This window comes from Dendronephthya gigantea, unplaced genomic scaffold (genome assembly GCF_004324835.1).
Source record: "Dendronephthya gigantea isolate DGI-Jeju-01 unplaced genomic scaffold, DenGig_1.0 000022F, whole genome shotgun sequence".
Classification (NCBI taxonomy): Eukaryota; Metazoa; Cnidaria; class Anthozoa; order Malacalcyonacea; family Nephtheidae; genus Dendronephthya; species Dendronephthya gigantea.
This window is the reverse complement of record NW_021163032.1, coordinates 630139-649154: the sequence shown is the minus strand read 5'-3', so window position 1 is coordinate 649154 and position 19016 is coordinate 630139. Positions and strand designations below refer to the sequence as shown.

At 37.4% G+C, this 19016-nt stretch overlaps 4 protein-coding genes across 8 annotated transcripts; 3 read left to right on the top strand and 1 right to left on the bottom strand.

Moving 5' to 3' along the window:
* The first annotated feature begins 16 nt into the window (after positions 1-16).
* Positions 17-4994, top strand: LOC114522277 (spermatogenesis-defective protein 39 homolog). Its single transcript, XM_028542927.1, has 20 exons — positions 17-209; positions 393-430; positions 633-835; positions 1205-1309; positions 1581-1742; positions 1817-1902; positions 1992-2060; positions 2210-2302; positions 2410-2443; positions 2532-2634; positions 2837-2864; positions 2992-3065; positions 3151-3238; positions 3322-3453; positions 3554-3592; positions 3859-3948; positions 4046-4132; positions 4223-4312; positions 4386-4490; positions 4717-4994. The coding sequence occupies exons 1-20, from the start codon at positions 192-194 to the stop codon at positions 4732-4734; spliced, it is 1662 nt and encodes a 553-aa protein (XP_028398728.1). The 5' UTR covers positions 17-191; the 3' UTR covers positions 4735-4994.
* Positions 4995-5000: 6 nt separating this feature from the next.
* On the bottom strand, positions 5001-6780 carry LOC114522283 (protein STPG4-like). The gene is made up of 7 exons (XM_028542938.1): positions 6617-6780; positions 6262-6342; positions 5921-6178; positions 5759-5832; positions 5629-5683; positions 5431-5550; positions 5001-5315 (listed from the first exon to the last, which is right to left on the bottom strand). The coding sequence occupies exons 1-7, from the start codon at positions 6692-6694 to the stop codon at positions 5196-5198; spliced, it is 786 nt and encodes a 261-aa protein (XP_028398739.1). The 5' UTR covers positions 6695-6780; the 3' UTR covers positions 5001-5195.
* A 60-nt stretch (positions 6781-6840) lies between these two features.
* On the top strand, positions 6841-9147 carry LOC114522281. The gene is made up of 5 exons (XM_028542935.1): positions 6841-7010; positions 7109-7208; positions 7351-7546; positions 7640-7749; positions 7881-9147. Exons 1-5 carry the CDS (start codon positions 6922-6924, stop codon positions 8454-8456), a joined length of 1071 nt encoding a protein of 356 aa, XP_028398736.1. The 5' UTR covers positions 6841-6921; the 3' UTR covers positions 8457-9147.
* Positions 9148-9290: 143 nt separating this feature from the next.
* Positions 9291-19005, top strand: LOC114522278 (synaptotagmin-16-like). Of its 5 annotated transcripts, none has more exons than XM_028542931.1 (4): positions 9291-9631; positions 14631-15445; positions 15551-15752; positions 16540-17802. In XM_028542931.1, exons 1-4 carry the CDS (start codon positions 9568-9570, stop codon positions 16869-16871), a joined length of 1413 nt encoding a protein of 470 aa, XP_028398732.1. In that variant the 5' UTR covers positions 9291-9567; the 3' UTR covers positions 16872-17802. The 5 variants fall into 5 exon arrangements, with proteins under 5 accessions (XP_028398732.1, XP_028398731.1, XP_028398733.1 ...); XM_028542930.1 differs by lacking the exon at positions 9291-9631 and adding an exon at positions 10551-11081; XM_028542932.1 differs by lacking the exon at positions 9291-9631 and adding an exon at positions 12636-13071.
* Positions 19006-19016: the final 11 nt, after the last annotated feature.

The following is a 19016-nucleotide window of genomic DNA, read 5'->3' as shown; positions in this document are numbered from 1 at the left end:
TTAGCCAAAGTTGGGGCTAAAAAATGGGTTAAAATTGACAGAAATTATTTAATTTATTCAGGCAATGTTCGGTGCATAAAGAAGCCAAGAAGTGTTTTGACCTTCCATATTCTATAACGTTTTATGTGTGATATTGCTGTAAGCTTTTCAACAAGCAGGTGTGAATTTTAAAGACTGCTAAACGAAAATTGATGGCTTTGAACGGTATGGTAAGTAAAATTTCCATAGAATGTACTTTACATTAAATAAATACTTTTTTTAATACAGTGTTTTATAATATTTAAAGTGTGCTGAAGTTTTTTATATAAAGTTTTGTGCAATAATGATACATCGCTTTAACATTGATACATCGATAGTGCATAATATTTCCTTGTTTGTGTTGAATTATGTAGGATTCTAACTCGGTTCGTTTTAAAAAAGAAAGTCCGAGGTGTGTATATATAGTGTATACAATGGAACTTGTTTTCCCAGTGTATGGCTGCTCTCATGAGGTTGCTGCAGTGAACCGGTTGCTCTCTATCAGTTGCCTGACACTTGTGCTTTTTTAATTCATTGTTTGCAAAATTTTGATGCTATTTCATCCAGTGTGTGTATTGAATTCTGTACTCATCAAAAACTCTGTGTAATACTAGAACATCGCAAAATGTCCAAAAGAAGCACAATTTCTTTGATGATGATGATGATGATGATGATTTTGAGACGTTTGATGGTGACAAAGACTTTGAAAAAATGACTGGTTCATTGACAGCCAATGCAAAAACAGATGATCCTGCTGAGGATGAAGAAAAGATGGGAGGAGTTGCTTGGGGAGGAGTTGCTTATAGCTTGACAAAAGGTTTGAATTTTTTTATATAGAAATATAAGAACTGTCTGGACAATGTGATTTGATATGCCACGAATCTTGGACCTGGTTGAAGCAGTACAACTTTTTGAAAACATGTAATGCCCACTTTAACTATGAAGCTTTGTATCCTTGCATTTGGGTGTTGTGTATTGGAGGGTAGAACCTTTCCACATAATCAACTTGCTTCATTGCTATGACAAGTCCCCTCGGGTCTCGTTTGGTTTGGGATAAGATGTGTCCCCTCCTTTACAGTTAAACTGCATGACTGGGGCATATGATCCTTGCATAGAAAGCTGGATTTATCCCTGGATTCTTAATTACATATGCTATTATATTCATAAACAAAATATTTTCTAACAGAAGATAAATCAAGTGTTCCTGTCAAAACTCCAGAGAAAGTGACTGTGCCTGCCAAAGCCACTGCTCCCAACAAACAGAAGCCCAGTTTGAACCCAGGCACTCAAAGTAATTACAAATATTAGCCATTCTTTAATATCCTATGTCAAAGTGTAAATCTCATGCAAAGTTGATATATAGGTCTTGATCATTAATGAATTAATTTAATTTTATTTCTAAGCCTTGCATGATGATAGATATTCCACCTTTGCATATTTGTCTCCACTGACAAGTAAACTAGATCCTACTGTACTATTAGAAAGAAAATAAATGCTATATTTGTGCCCAGATAATGCAGCACTTTCAAAAGATTTTTCTTTGCCATTTAACAATACTATAGGACAATCGGGTGTAGTTGACCCATTTCATGTTCGGGATCAGATAAGCAAAGGGACAAAGTTTACGTCTCAGGTGATCCAAACTTCCACAGTTGAGAAATCAGCCACAACAACAACAACAACCACAAGATATGATGAAGCTAGTACAAGCTCGATTGAAAACGGTAAAATACTATATTTGAAGTATTTTGAAACTAAAAAAATAACAAGAAGTAACAAACTTAACAATTTCTCACAGTTGTCCAGAGGGCAAAATCAGAGATGACGGATGCTGAGAAAAAAAGAATGCAAGCGGAAATTAAGGAACTACAAAAAACTGTGTCTGTAAGTCATTGTGTAAGACAAAATGTTTAAAAACATTCTTGCATGTATGAAACTTTGTATGACACTTTGTATTATGTATGTATTTTCAGACTCTTCGCAAACAGCACAAAAGCGCTCCTGAGCCAAAGGAAACTGTAAAGAAACTCATGTTAAATCAGGTACAACCAATTTATGGTGATTGCCCTGAATTTTGCTATCTGTGAGTGAGAATTCACATTCTTCTGAGATTGCCTGCATTGATTTCAAGCTTTATTTTGTGTGAGCAAAATCATAAAGTTTCTATTAGCCAAACGTTTGATATTTCCAGCCTTGTGTTCTGGAACTCTACAAGTCACTTGATAAAAAACTCTCTCTCCTGGATGAAGCAATAAAACTCGGTGATGGAGATGCATTAATTACGGTACAGCCTATTAAGTCACTCATTTATCATTGCCTGACTTAATCTAATATATTTCCTTAATCCTCTATGGCAATTGAATGAATGCTGAGTTCTTCATATTCTTTCAGGTCATTCTCTTTATCAAGAAAACGGTGAAATATAGTAAGGAAAATGTTCCACAACAGCTTCTTGCACTTTTTGGAAAGTATTGTAGACTTATTTGTAGTTGATAGTAATTTTCTTTGATTAGATCTGTTTGTGCGAGAGATTAGCAAGCGGCCTGTTGCCATAAGACATGTTATTTCGTTCATGAAAGCACATTACGACTACGAGGAACTAATCAAATTATTGAGGTAATGTTCAATAAACTGCCACGTAAATTTACTCAATAATAACTCTAAGATCATCTTAGCTTTTCGTGCGTGAAAAATCTTAATTTTCGCTGAGCCTTTTTGGAGTGAGCAAATCTTTTGAGATCCTGACATGAACACAGATAATGTGGCGTATTGTACTTGGAATCGTGCAGTCAAAGATGTTTGTAATTTTCGTTTTTAGACTTTTGAATAGAAAGGAAGAGGCGATGGTAAATAAATGTTTCTTTGTTGTTGCTACTTTAAACTCGGGTCCATGCTGCAAATTTGAGAAATTTTGCGTTTTCTTGCAATTGAGAACTATTGTAGAGATAATTTGCGGTAAATTTCTTTATTCAGATGTTGGAGTACAAGAAAGCTGTGAGTTTACCAAACGCTGATTCACAGATACAAGCAATCAATGCATGCCAAAGGTGGGAAATGACCTACTGAGGTCAGGGACGTATTAAACTAGTATATTTCTCGTAGGTTAATACTTCTCTGTTTTGCCTGTTTTAGAACGTACGAGAATGCACCCGAATTAGCAAGCGTCGTCTCAATTCTGAGCGAGAATCAATCTCTTTTGAAGAGACAGATCAGAATCGAGGTGAGTCGTGAGATAGCGTTTGTGGTAAGAAATATGAAAATGAGGAAATATCGTTTGATATTTTTCACTCGTTTTCGACACAGGTCAAGGATAAAAGGAGTCAAGGGGATCTAAAAGACACGACCATGCGACTTCATCCACGTAAATCCATCACGTCATCACCCTTGATTGAAACGTTGCATTATTGTTGTTATTATCACTACGGAAAAGATGACGTAAGTCAGCCAATGTTAGATTGAATGATTGATTGAAGTATAGCTGTATAAAAATAACCCTAATTTTGTTAATGCTTTCATTTGCTGCGGGTTTTCCTAGGACACGCTTGGCCCTGATTCCCTGCAGAAGGAATTTAAGGTACAAACAAGTGAATAATGGGGCAAACAAGAACACTTGGGGTTCCCGAATAGACCATAATGACGTCAAACCAGTGCGTCAAACACGAAACTCTGGTATATACGAAATTGGTTGGCTGTATCGGAATTTACCTGATGAAGATTTCTGGATAGCTTTGATCCAGTGATCTTTTTCAGCAAATGATTAAGCTCCTTTTGATGCCAAAAAATACCATTCACACGCGAGTGAAGAATCTCATGAAAACCCGACACGATATTTTATATTAGCTTACAGATAAACAGTTTGAATGGACAATGATTCGCGCTAGAGCTGAGCTCAAGAAGTGGGAAGATCTGGAAACATTGTTCACCTCCAAGGTATTCTCGCTTTACGAATTTTTTGACCGTGAAAAATCATACGAAATGCAAAGAGCTTGTTTGGAAATTTCTATCTGTCTTTTTGTCGTTACTTTAGAAATGGTATGGCACCAACAAACTAAAATCTAGTTTAGGGTTTGATAAAGTTGTTGGAATCTTAAAAGAGAGCAATGCTCCTCCAGATGTGAGTATTAGTATGATACTGTAATTTATAGCTTATTCTTCATCTGTAACCAAGATAGTTTATGTTATATTTAAGTCTTTTTCATTTTAGATTTTAGGCAAATATCTGGAATTAATCGAAGACCTTGAAACAAGGCTGGCCCTAGCTACAAAAATGCAATGCCATAAAGTTGCTGTCGAGGTGAGATCCCTCCGTGAATCTTTCCCGTTTTACCTTCTAATTCCAACCGCCTGGATTGATTTGTGTTTTATAGACCATTGTAAATATGAAAGATAAACAAAGATTAGACGATTACAGAAAAAACTTGGAAAGAACTCATCCCGTTCAAGCTCTCATCTCACGCTACCTGCAAAATTCTGTAAGATGCCTTGTTTTTTTTGTCTTATTGTGCCGCGAAATGTGTACGTTTTCCCAGATTTTCTCTCCAGATCAGAAAGAATGGAGATCAGAAGTTATTTTGCGCGTTTTGGAGCTATTTCATGATCGCATATTTTCGATGTCGTTCCTTTCCTCGCGCAGTCCGTTTGGTTTTGTTGAATAATGCTTTCTCAATATGTACCTTTCCTTCTGTTTTGCAAATGTAGCAAATCAAATGGAAATGACAATGTTATGGAAGGTGGTGTACACGTGTAAGGTATATGTACTTGTACAAGGTAAGCCTGGGTCGCGTGGACAACAGAATTGTATCATCATAGATCGGCACAATGCCAACAAACCCATTGCTTTAATTGCATTAGTTGGACCAGATCAGTACAACTGAAAGACGATTTTGTAGCTAACTAACAATTCAAATTTTTATGATTCAACGTGAGACGGTATAATTTGACGAATTTTTTATTAATTTATAGATTTCAAATTTATCATACAAACTGTACAAATATAGAAATAGGAAACGTCTATCATTTTATTAAAAACATTTTTGTTGTAGTTGTTGATCTGTATATATAACGTTACGACTTTAGCGCTGCCTTTGGAAGCTTCTTTTTTTGATAGTACTTCTGGCAATACTCTGGCTTGTATTCCAGTTAAACAGATAAACTTTTTGAGATCTGCCAGCATAGTTTCAATATTTTCCATCCTCTCCACAAGTGAAGAAAAGTCCATGATTTTGTCCCATTCGCTTTATCGTTTCTGGCATTGGTGTTTGGTATGTCTTAGCATAACTTCCTGGTCCAGGTGTGTTCTGGTTGAAGAAGAAAAAGAGTTTCAAAAACATTGATACTGGGATTATTAGAAACAGTTTTGGGTTGGTTAATTGTTTTAAGTTAAGATAACTCAAGAATTTGAAATTTATTTACCAAGTAATGGACCTTTTGAAAACGTGGTGTCCTGGATTTGAAAGAAGATGTCATGCCATTTGTTTTTGGCAGGCAAGCATCTTTTGATGTACCATACTGCCCTGGAGCTGGACCACTTTTCTAGGAAAGTAAATTAAGGTGAATATTCTATGATTATTCATGTCTACTCTAAGATTGGAATTTATGCACTGCACTTACTGGTTTAAAGTAGACAGTTGGAAATCTTGAAACTTTTGATTTGAAAATTGAAGATCTGAAGGTCATATGGTAGTTGGTTTAAAATAATGGCATTTTTATGAGACTGGTAAAACAACTTTTATTAGCATACTTTGAAGCCTGTTTTTCTTCAATTTGATATCCCTTGTCATAACTTGCAGGACTAACATCACTTGAGAACACGTCCTGTGGATTTTAAAGAGATTGAGTGTGAAGATCTAATGGCTAGTGCTATCATAGACAAAGTCAAAAGTTCAAAAGTAAGAATGTGTACTTTATCAACTAATCCAGCCACCCCAGGTCCATGGAATCTTTTTACACCTTTGAAACTTGCATAACATCTCCTATTTTTTAAATCATCCACAAATGTTTGATATTTATACTGTCCAGGCATCAACATAACTCCCTTTCTTGATGGATCTGCATCTTTCTTTCTACCTTGATCTTTAAATGTGTAGGATTGTGGAATAACTTTCTTATTCAGTTCTTCAATGAAGTTTACAACTTTGTATGTTCCTGGGTTTGGTGTATCCTGTGTCAAAGAAGTAGTTGGTGGTAAATCTATCATTTAACCATTCAATCTGATGGACACTAAGTTGGCTGGTTCATTCAAACCTTTAAAGTCACCCTCCACCACTGGTCTCTATCAGATGCTTCCACATCAATTTGACTTCTTCGACTGGTTCTACCATCATTCTAAGCAGAGTTGTATGGTAGTCATGAAGATTCATCACATTAATCTCGCATAATTATCCATTATTGAACATAATTGCCAGTCAATAATAAACTGAACTACTGGAGTGTACCATAAGACCTGGCATGCAAATGGTAAAAATGACCGGCTCTACGTGTTTACACGAGAAAACTGTACGAATTTAAGCACGATCTCAAATCCGTGCTGTCTTATGTTAGCGTAGCCGAAGTCTCTATAGTTTTACGGCAAAAAGGCGGGCAAATTATTTTATCTTACCTCGGTTGAAAACCCAGTATTTGGCGTATTAAATTGCCTTGATCTACTCCGCGATCTCGCTAAAACATCGGTGGCCATCACAGAAACATTTGTTGGTACATAAAACAATAAAGTTTGACAACGAAACCATAGCAACAGTTTGTTTACAATGTTACATGTGCCAATATTGCCCTCGTATTCTAATTAGAATAATTAGAATTAATTAGAATACTGCATTAGCGACTACCGCCGAAGGTGCTGCGATTGTTTCCCGAAGATGAAAGTGGCGAAGAGTTGTGAAAAGTCAAAAGTGAACAAAATTCAAAATGCCGGACGAGTTTGTGGATTTGGAGCTGCAGTGGAAAAGTCGTTTGGAGAAGAATTTCAATGTATTCACAGTTGGAAAGATATTTAAGTAAGAAAAATGTATTCAAACTGGTATTAGCCGCATTAACACATAATTTACTTGTATATTTATGGTGTTTACTGACTTTACTCTTGACTTCTAACTAGCCTTTCCAATGATCATCTGGTTGTGGGAGGTGAAGATGGAATTATCAGAATATACGACTTACCCACAATGAAACATTCAGCTGAGGAAATCACTTTGAAGGTAGACTTGCATTCACCTACAGTTAAACCTTGCTAATTCTAAGTGAGAAAATTCACACATTAAGCTACAAAAGAGTTATATTAGGTTTTGGTGTAAAACAACGTACTTTAAAGCTCAAATATTTTTTCTTTATGAAATTCAGGAGTTGATAAAGTTGGAGACCAAAGGAGGACCGGTTCAAATTTTATGTCTGCACAACATCACAAAGTTTGGTTCTGTTGATTTGATTGTTGCTGATACAAAAGGAACTCTGACGTTCTTTGGAAATAAACAAATTTTGTACAAAATGGCAATATCTGAAGGATGTATATCTGCCCTGACTGTTGATATCGATGCAGGTTGGTTCCAGGGTAACCTTCCACTGATGATTACATAGTTAATGTACTATCTAATAAATTATGCCATAAGCATTGCATCCTGTTTTCTTTTAGCGCAAAACTTGTCAATAGTTTTGGGAGACCACGAGGGAAATGTAGTTGGATGCTTACCTCACTGTACTCAATGGAAGTTGCGATTGAGTGATTTGATCTCGTCTAACAAGGTAAGCTTTCGGATTAGTTTAATGAATCTGATTTAGTGACAGTTTTAGAGCAAGACACAGAAGGAGCTTGATGTGGTAACTCTGATATCAGAATTACGTCAGGTTTAACTATAAACTTGTCAAATTTTCAGAACTCCAGTGAGGCGATGGTGACTTCTCTTCTTTCCATCAAACTCCCTGTCAGCCCGTCGCTCGTCAGTAACTACGTACTGGTTGCAGATAGCCACAAGAACTTGTATGTTTTGCAAAATGGAAATGTCGTACGCACTTTGGATATGCCTTCAACCGTCAGCACAATGTGTGTGGGATACTTTCTTGATGGACTGGACACCAATACGCCACTGTCACCACACTCCAGCGTAACCACAAGGACAGGTACTCCACACCAAGTGGCATTAGGGATGATCGACGGTAGGATATTCATTCTAAACAATTTCAGTTTGACCTTATATGCCAACATTAAGCTGTCTTTGACAAAGATAGTTGCCTGTTCGTTGGGTAAAACCATGGACACTTTGTTGTGCTGTGGGTACTTCAACTCTATGCTGGTTTACCACAATGGTAAACGTTTGCATAAAGTCAGGACCGATGATTGGGTTAGCTCAATCAAGGTTGTGCCCAGTAGGGGTAAACATGAACACTGTGTATACCTGGGGACATTGGATGGTACTATTCAGTCGTATGGAATGAGTATGTTAGCTAGATAAAATGATGAAAGTTTTACGAAATGAATAGTTTTATTCAGGATACATATCATGAAGTGAACTAACTATGGAAGTTAATCAAAGACAAAGCATATTTTATATGCATTGCACTTTGAAAAAATATTATTATGGCTGGATCAGGCCATAGCGAAGCAAATTCTTTATTACGACAAACGGAAAATGTTCTATTTAGAATTCGTTGCAAGCCGCTTTGTGGAAAAAGTTCTGCGAAAACTGTATGCGGCTGACCTATGCTTATAGCCTTATATTACACAAGCGCGTCTTGGAAACACAAGACACCCTCGCTTTCATAGAACGCAGCGTTAAACGAAGAAGTAGTCTTCTTTTCACCGCAATACACCAGAATATTGTATGTTTTGGGCCCTCAAAAAAAAACACATTACGATTTAAATTAAAGATTTAATTTAAAGACAATTGATAAAAGTGGTTAGCGTCTATAGCTTAATAAGCCAATAATCCCAACACATTTCGTATAGAGTTTTCTCAAAGCATTCAATAGGAATATGAGTTACTGAAAGTTGCAACGTCGGTTCACATGTAAACACGTTCAATGTATGTAAAAACAGTTTTTAATTCATTACTCAAATCTCACTTTTTAAATCTGGTTTGTTTTTTTATGTGCGTGTGACGCAAAAGTCGCCGCATTAAAAATTAACCGTGACAAATCCTATCCAATTGACCGCAATATGCTGATATTCCATATCAGCCAATAACAGAAATGAGAAGCGTATAACTGTGCCTGATTTTATGCAGGACTCGTGGTTTTTCATGATTAATCCATGAATTGATATTTTCTGACGAATCATTCCGGTGTGTCCTGTCCGCGAACTTCATCAATATTGCATCAAAGTCGGGTATTTTTGACAAAGATTTCATGTCGTGTTCTTACAGTTTTCTCGTGTTGTTTTCGCAAGGGATTTTTTCGATGTTATAATGGTTTTCAAGCCGGATATTTTAAAAAAACTAAAGGCGGGAAACGTCGTTTAATGGTGAGAATATTACGAGATATGGTCAGTCGAAACATAACTTCACAATTCTTCTGGGCAGCTGGTGAAACCAAGGAGTGCTTAATCAAAGAGGAAAATAATTTAAAATGAATTCAAGCGCTGAACCGGAGGAAACATATGAAGAAAGCGACGTTATTGACAAACAAACTGGTATGTATACTTTTCATCTCGTCTCAAACTAGAATTGGTTGGTAATTTTTAGTAGTTTTAGCTGCCCGTCAGGGTGATTCGTATCACAGCAGTCGGATTTTAATGATCCCACAAAATTCGGTTGAGTGTCCGGACTTCTTTGATTCAGAGGAAGTCAAAGGGTTCAATTGTTCAGAAAACTATATAACAAGAACCGATTTCATTCCACAAAAAACTATAATCCGAAAAGAATATAGGCCCATGCAACGGCGGCAGGCAGGCAGTTTGAAAACTCGTATAAAACGAAAACTCGTAACTTCAAGATCAAATTCAAGATCATGATTAGTTATATTTGAAGTGAATCAGAACGCAATTACTCGATAGGACAACTACGTTTTGTTTTAAGTTGTAACTGATCGTATCTCAAGTTTATATGACCTTTCGTAGGGCATTGATTTCGAAGAGAAAAATATAGCAAGTTTTTTAACAAACCTTCGCTCCTTTGATCTCAATAGATAACTGTGTTGCCTATGTTACTGCATTTCTTAGTATTACATGGAAAACGTAACTACTGATTCGTTTTTTCTTCCTAAAACCTGCTGAAAGTCTGAAACTTTCGGAGTTTTGCATTACTGGGTTAATTTAGACGGATTTTTAAAGCCCAATTGTTTTGTTATAGTGAAAAATCTATGAACCTGTTCAATATCTGATGAGTACCTTCGGCTTCAATTAGGAAAAACAAACTAATGCCGCCATTTCTTATTTCTGTCATTAATAATTTCATTCCCATGAAATCTGTCGACATTGTCATTCCCGCCCTCGCATCAAGCTAGCCAATGAGAGCGCTCGGTTTTGAACACCTTTGGCCCGCAGTGAAAACTCTGTTTGTACTTTGTATGTCTCATTGTTACAACGCTCCGTCGCCTAGCAAAATCTCGTTACAAACATTGAATTACTTTTCTCATTCGAGCGTAACCTCGTTTGCATATTAAAAGAACTAGCGAAGCAATTAGTTGCATTGTGATGGGCTGTCCAGCTTTTAGTTTTTCACTGCTTGTAAATTAGACCCAATTCCACTTCTCGAATTATCGTTTTTCATCGGGAAACCCGAAGTGTGCTTCTCTCTGTGCTGAAAAGGGGATCATTGTAACGTAGTGGGGAGTCTTTCGTTGAAATATCTGTGGATGTGTTCGAGGATAAAGTTTGCTTTGAAAAACTGTGGTTGAACAATCTGTGATACATGAGCGAACACACGATTTTCCTGAGTGAACATTTGATACGATCAGGATAATCTGAACTATTCAATCTTCTGCGTCTCTAAATGACGTGCTTCGTGTGAGATCTCGCGTCGAATTATGGAGTATAGATTGCGCGGGTTCATGAAACGTTTGTGTCTTGATTGAGATGAAGACGAACGCACCGAAGACGTCTGGAATTCCTATTGTAGACGGTGATGATGACGACACGAAATGTAGGTAGCTTATTCCTTTGCAAGAAATATCATTTTAGAAATCGACATATCTTCATCTTGTGTTATTAACTGGGTTCATTCGAGAGATACTGTGCCGGTGTGACCCGTCTCTCAAATGAAACCTTTAGTTGTATGTTGTGTATTGCTCAGCGTTGATTCGTCCGTCTAAAGCTTTGTGAATACTGCATGTGCTTGATGTTGTAGTCCGTGGACACTGTATTACTGTTACGACGAATCCATCCCAAGGCAAACAAGCTGTAGTCTTTTATATAAAGCGTCTTCGTTTGATTTTATAACCATTCAGCTTTGGCTTAGCATGCAGCAAATTTCGAGAAGTAAAAGCCGGGCGCGCACACGCAAAGAATTACATCGACTTGGATTTAAAATTTTATTAAAACGAAATACGGTCGGTGGAGTTTTTCATTTGCTATGTCAATTGTCAAATGCCATATCTGGCACGCGCCCTACTTATATTACATATTCTCATGCCTCATAACTTTTAACCAGGAGTTTTGCGTTTCGTCAATGCATGTAGGCCTTGAAGACAGTGCAGTTTCTCCCTTGAGTAATTTAAAAATCAATTCAAACTCAAACGCCAGTTTCCAGGCATGTGTAAAAATCACTATGACAAAACCGAGACTGCATGAGACATACGTTAGACCGAGTATAGAGATGCCTGTGTATTCGTGTTATACGACGTTCCTCATGATTTTTAAAGTCCTGTCGTGTTTACGCTGGGGTCTCCAATGTTAAATAAGAATAGGCATGTTCGTTTGTGTTTGCCTATGATATAATATACATGCATACAATTGTTAATCCGTATGACAATTTACGAAAAAGTTTTAGACTAATTTACGGCTTTGTCTGCCGAATAATAACTGCCGAGAATGTCCAAGTTTTAGTGATAATATTGTACAAATGTACATATGTTTTGACAGACTTTTCTTTGGGCTTTACGATTCGTAAAAATTTACACTTTGGTCTTTTATTTGATCACAGTTGGATACTTTTAAATTATTTTTCCATGGATGAATTGAGTAGATAATTGTTTGAACATGACTTTAGTTATGCAAAAAGTTCCATGATTCGTTTTTTTACCGTCGGTAGGAAGGACCCTATTTTCAGACAACGAACTATATATGTGAATATAGTCGATGGTTTTGAAATGTGTGACATATAATCCTTGCTGTAAGATACGTTTAATCTTTTCAGTCTTTTGATCCAAGAGGCAAGATCACGTCTTACTCTTTGCCAACTGATATATAGATAAAAACTTTTTACTGGATTGAGGCGCATCACGTTGCCTAGACAACCGCCTACACATTCTGAGATTTCTTTTGTAAATATTTATACATAAAGTTCCGTTTAGTTCTGTTCCAGTATCACCTTATGCTCCTGAAATTAATTCACACATGCAGACGTGCTTTCATCCCTGATCTTATGATGGCTTTGTGGAGCCGAAATAGGTCGAGATGATGAAGCGTGATAGGTGGACGACTAACACGAAAAATCGAGCGACCATAAGTGAATATCCCCCCCCCCCCTTTCTTGTAACCCAAATATATACGTGGGTCCTACGTTAAGATATGAGGGAATTGAGATCCGCAAAACCAATGAAGGGGTAATCTATACCGCTAGTGGGCATGCGTGATGTCATAGAACAACGCCTTCCTTCTTCCTTTAAAACAAAATCCTTTTCACGACGTCAATTTTCCTCCCGATTCGACTGTTCACTTTTTTTCCCGGCGATCTTAATCTTTAACAATTCATGGACACTTTGAAAACGTTGTTCCAGGCTTTTCACAAGCAGCTATTGCGGGAAAATTGTCGTACCTCATGAATAAATGTAAATAGCGTTTAGTGTGGGCAGATAGACAGCTGTATCGCTACGTTTTGAAGACGTTAAATAGAAATCGTATTTGTCTGTATGACTGAAAAGATTTTCATATCTACTTTCATGTAAACGGACATTTCTGAATGGAAATAAAATGTGAGTTTAATTCTTACAATCTTTATCGTCGCATGAAGTGTTCTAGGAGTATGTATGGAAATGTTTAGCTTTCCTTAGTTTTGACGAAATACAAACACGTTTAATTGCCTAGAAATATGAAAACTCGACGAAGTAATCCACTCGAATACTACTATAAATCATTTGATTGCAATTTAAGAGATTTGATGTAGATTTGTACGTTTTAATGTGAAGGTTAATGTCTATATATGTCGCTAAATTTCTGGATAAAAAATTAAAACAGGTCCTTTCAAGATCATCCATCAATGCTGTAAATCGTTAAAGCATTTGCATATTTATATCTGAAAAGTGACGATATCGAATTGAAATTTATCTCATTTTACTCTCCAAATCCACATAAGTTTGTCTCTTATGGTGTATTGTGTTTATGTGCGCGAATTCTACCGAATTTCCAGCCACATAAGTGTTTAAATTCCACCTGCTTTGAAAAACTATGGCAGTCACAACTTTGATCTCTTTCATGAATGATTAATAACCGCTTCCATTTTGTTATTAACAATGGCGGACGAAGCGAGTTTCTGACTTCACGCTCATTCGATACACCATGTCCATATGTTAAAGCCACTCTAACGAAGCGACGTGAGTTTTTCGCTGAGAATGAAGGAGCAGGTTTCCGAAGACGTTTTCTCTTAATGCGTAGGTTTTTCATTATAAATTGTTCTGACTTATTTGAATATTTTAATGTTAAATTCTACGTTCAAATAATTACTGTGTATTTCATTAGGACTTAAGATTTTCGTGCTTCGTTTCTACGCCAAAAAAACTAGATTCTCGTGTGTACTTTGAATTTTATCACTCGAATTGAGGATATCCTGACCTTTTCATAAAATTGCTATTCAATTCGTTTGAATTGTCTTCGGAAGTATTTGTTTACATTATCTATTAATTTTATACGTAACTATACGTTTAGTTCCTCGCCGAAGTAGACTTCATAGAACACTTTTCTCCTCTGAATATGAATTTAAAAATCTATTCCATGTGACTGTGTCGTCTTTACCATTTTGCAAAGAGTTTCGCGCGTAACCGGCGTAATATTTACTCATGCCTATTCAGTATTCAGAAATCTCAACATTCATCCTTGAAAGTAGTATATCCCCTCTCTGTATCAGACGATTATCAATGATTCTCGTATTTGACTCTGACTCCTACGACGCTACACTTAAAAACATGTACAAAATATCTTGTATTAAATGGGGCATCGATGGACACAGATATATATGTCCGAACCTATGCTATCATTGTGATATGCTAACAATGAAAAAGTGTTATTATCAAGATGCAGAATTGAGTTTGTATGCGAATAGTCTCTGATTTCAAGAGACCGTTCAACCATCTCTTGAGATGTGAAAGAATAATATAAAATGAAGTGTCCACATGAATAGACGACAATGATTTTGGCATAACTCTGGCATAACCTTTTACAATCATGTTTGTCCCCATTAGATTTCATACTGTTTTTTTTCACTGTCCGTTCTCGTCCAATTTGTTTTCGATTGATTAGTTCATTCATTCTTTTTCAGTTCCTACACCGGCTATAATATTCCTGTGTGTGATTGCTGGGGTAATTATAATACTATTTATCATCTACCAAGTGGTAAAACGTGGCTTGGTATGTAATTTGGAGCCCCCTGAACGACCCGACGATGAGGAATACGAACCTATGAAGTCAGTCCCGTATGAAACAGAGACAGACGATGATTATTTTGGACCCAGCTCGAAAACTCCCAGCCGCAGAAGCAGTTGTAATACTACGAGCGGGAGCCTTAGATCCGATGGGGACTTCGGTGTAGGGGATTTGTACGGCCGGGGAAAGTACTCTGACGGAACTGATGGCGTGGATTATTTCGCGTATAGTCCCGGTACTATGCGTCGTATGATAGGCGGGGAAACCACCCCTCGGGGTTATGATCCCAGGTTACAACCTGCCGGCGAAGAGCTGGTCAGTGTTGCCGGTCGGATGCAGATATCTGCGAGTTATGCCCCCACTGCGAATAAACTTGCTGTTAGCATTTTGAAGGCCGAAGATTTGCCGACGAAGGAACGAGGAGGCCCGAGTATGGTTCAAGTCCGCGTGGTTCTCCTCCCTGCAAAGAAACAGAGATTTAAAACCAAACCTAAAGCTTCGAACAATGCAAGCTTCCATGAAACGTTTACATTTAGTCACGTGACGCAAGAAGAGATACGGTATGGGTCGCTTAGGATTCGGGTGTATGGACACGAGAGGATCACGCGGGACCGTCTCGTGGGTGAGGTGAATATGTCGCTCTCGGAATTTGATTTAGAATCCGAGTCGGATACTGTGTGGAGGATGATCATTCCGAGAAGCCAATTATCGGTAAGAGTTCTCGGAATGTTTTTGAGAAATATTAGTGTGACTGACTTTTTTGTCATTTTACATTCTTTAGTTATATTTTACTAGAAATATTTTACTTTAATCCAGGGTGCAGATTCTCTCTACGATGTTTCAGACTCGATGAGTATTGGATCGGGTCACGGGGGTTCTACGTCATCACTGGTCGCAGTGCATGGTGGGACACCTGAGCTCCTGGTCGCTCTGTGCTATCAATCTCTCACTGGAAGATTGACGGTTGAGATTCTCAAGGCAAGCAACCTGCGCATGCCAGCCATGCAGCGTGCTCCTGGTAAGAATGCTTACGTCACTGTCACCATAGAGATTATGCGGAGATGCTCAAAGGATTTCCACTTGCGGAGGAAATATTCGCAACGAAACATTATCTCACAAGTGGAAGTCCAAGCTTCTCAGCATATCATTAACTGTTCTGAAATCATTGTTTTTCACTAAAATCAAAACTTTCCACGCATTGCTTGTTTACCACCATTCTTCATAGCCTCAATTTCAAGGTATCTCCCAACCCCTGATAAGCAGGGTTTGCGAAGAAGCTCAAAACGAAATTGAGTCCATGTTCTAACAATACAACACTCCACCGCAATATATGGTTCATTTAACCATTCATTCGTTCGTTCGTACGATATTTACAAAGCCACTTTCAAAAGTACGATTCTGGCTTTCCGTGTTTACAGCCAACAATGAATTAAAACTGTAAAAGATCGTTTGCGTAACGTTTATAAATTCACCGTGTTCTACTGCCTTGAGTCAATTCGAATACGGCACATCCCGGGTACAATACCCAGGGACAAAAACCGGGTACAATACCCCGCGTACACGTCATTTGTGTCCTGGGAAACAAAATCTCAGAGTACGCCTTTTTTCTGTATGAGAGTGTATTTTTGATGCTTTCAGTGTTCATAAGAAGGTGAGTTACATTTTTCATGTTTTGTGTATGAAATTCAATGAAATTCTACTTAGTTTTAAGGCACCTAAGGCAATATACCCGGTGACCTGTGCCTGCCTCGAATTGACTCATGCGAAACACGGCCGTGACGTGTTTATTTCGTCGAATTTCTTAGACACTTACGTCAAAGTTGTGTTAATTTCCCCGATCGGTAAACCCGTTGCCAAGAGCAAGACGACGATACGACGGAGCATGACCGACCCGGAGTACAATGAAAGCTTCGTGTTTCAAATGTCTGAGCGAGATTTGGCCGAGGTGACGCTGCAGTTCTCCGTCGTGGCGATCTCTCGTACGCGCAAGAAAAAAGAGATCGTAGGTTGGTTTCATTTAGGAAAGAACAACAGCGGACAAGAAGAGACATTACACTGGAACGAGTTGTTACAAGCGGAAGAGAAGAGTGTCAGTCGATGGCACGTTTTATTTGAAGACATCAAAGAAGTTCGTTAGCTAGCTAGCAATACGATATGATCAATTATCCGATCACCGAGAAAATTACGATGTATCGGTAATCGATAGATTGATATCATACAAGTATCGGTATCGTTCGACGTTTCTATCGTTTGATTATGAAGAAATGGTAGAAATTACGTTGTGATTTTCACTTCGCTATGTTGGTGAGTCTGCTGACGTCAGATGACGTAGCGTCATCCCAGAAACGGCGCAGCAGTCTGAAAACGAGTCTGATACTTCAATCTATTTCAATTGTAATTTTCTTTCATATAAGTCTTGGTGAATTCCTGTTCTGTCCTTAGAAGTCGTCAAATTTATTTTTTCAACGTCAAGAAGAATAATATATTTATCGCATATGTTAGCGTATGAGATATTTGTACTGTCATTTAGTCAGTTGGATCAACTATTTCGACTCTCTCGACTGCAAAAGCGAAAATTTTTTGAAACATATTCATTTATTTGATCCAAACAGGTTAGCAAAATACTATATACACTAGTCAAGTTGCAGTGCAATGATACAAAATACCCCATCTATTGAAAATATTTGACAGCAAACGTCTAGATAAAAATTATATAAAGGGGGTATCACGTATAGTACAATGTGTATAAATTTTATAATTCCAAATGTAATGTTAATATTATGTAGAGAATATAATTATAATAGATCGTTACAATCATCGTTCTGTCGAATAGTATTTTTGCATAGAGGGGACAGTTTGGAAATTTTTAATGGTCTGTATCAAATCTGAACTATAGCGAGTGGGGACCTGAATGTAAGTATATCATTTCAAGTGCATGAATAATTGAATGTATTCCAAGCTAGGACGAAGAAGGAAACAAGATAAAGTTATAAAATGAAGCATCTCAGTTTCTATAAACGCCTCAGTGATGCATTCACCTCATAGTTGCATCATGCATTCATACAAACACACACAGTCCTTGCTGCAACCCTGTTGACGTGTTGTGCGACAGGCTTGCTTTGTTGAGTGGGAACAAGCAGTGCGAACACACCTTTAAAACACCCCAAATTACTACAAGTCTGCACGATACAGGCTTGTTACTAGTTGTGTGTTATACAAATTTCAGAAAAACGTCCATTTTTTACTTCAATTTTCTTGATTCCAGACACGTACGTCAAAGTAGCGATGTTCAACTCAATTGGTCAGCAGTTGTCGAAGAGCAAAACCTCCATACGTCGTAATATGTTTGATCCAGAATTCAACGAAACATTCGTATTTCAAATCATCGAATTCGAGCTTCCCAGCGTCAGTATAATGTTCTCTGTGATAAATATCAAGAAAATGCGAAGAAAGGAAATCATTGGATGGTTCTCCATTGGACACGATAGTACTGGGGACGAGGAGGACGCTCATTGGCGGGCTGTGATGAACGCTCGAGGACAGCCAATCAGGAGATGGCATATACTTAGCTCCGTCGATTTCTGAGTTAGGTAAATTTGGAAATGAACGAGGTCGCCAACTTCTGCAAAGAGGATGGAATTCCTAAAGTTTGTAAAAATATACAAGAATAAGCAGTGAAAAAAGGAACAACAACAACATACGCAAGACAACAATTATAAGAAACAACAATTATAAGCAACAATACAACAGTAAACAACAGCAAAAGCTGTTAAAGCATAGGAACAACAACAACAACAGCCGAAGAAACGACATGCAAATTGCAACGTAAACAACAACAACGTAAACAGCAACAACATCAGTGAACAGCAAAATATCAATCAACAACAAAACAAGCAACAACAAGGACTCGAGAATTGACAGGGAATCGTTTTAAAGTCATCATTGTTATTATTATTTATTATTATTTATTATTATTTATATTATTTATTATTATTTATTATTATCATGACATGAGCGACAAATTTCTTGACTGTAAAATAATACCGTTATATATACCTATATCGCTGTAATATATATCTTAGAGATTAAGATGTTTTTATCCGGGACAAGCGCCTATACAAGATTATCGAAATGAATTTATTATTAAATTATAAATCAACATTATGCTAAGTTTTGTTTCTTTGTGAGACATCAACACGTACAAACAGCATGTGCAAATATTAAGCATGTGATAATGGACGTTCAAATTCGACGTTAATCGACTTTCCCGTGGCGTGCGTGA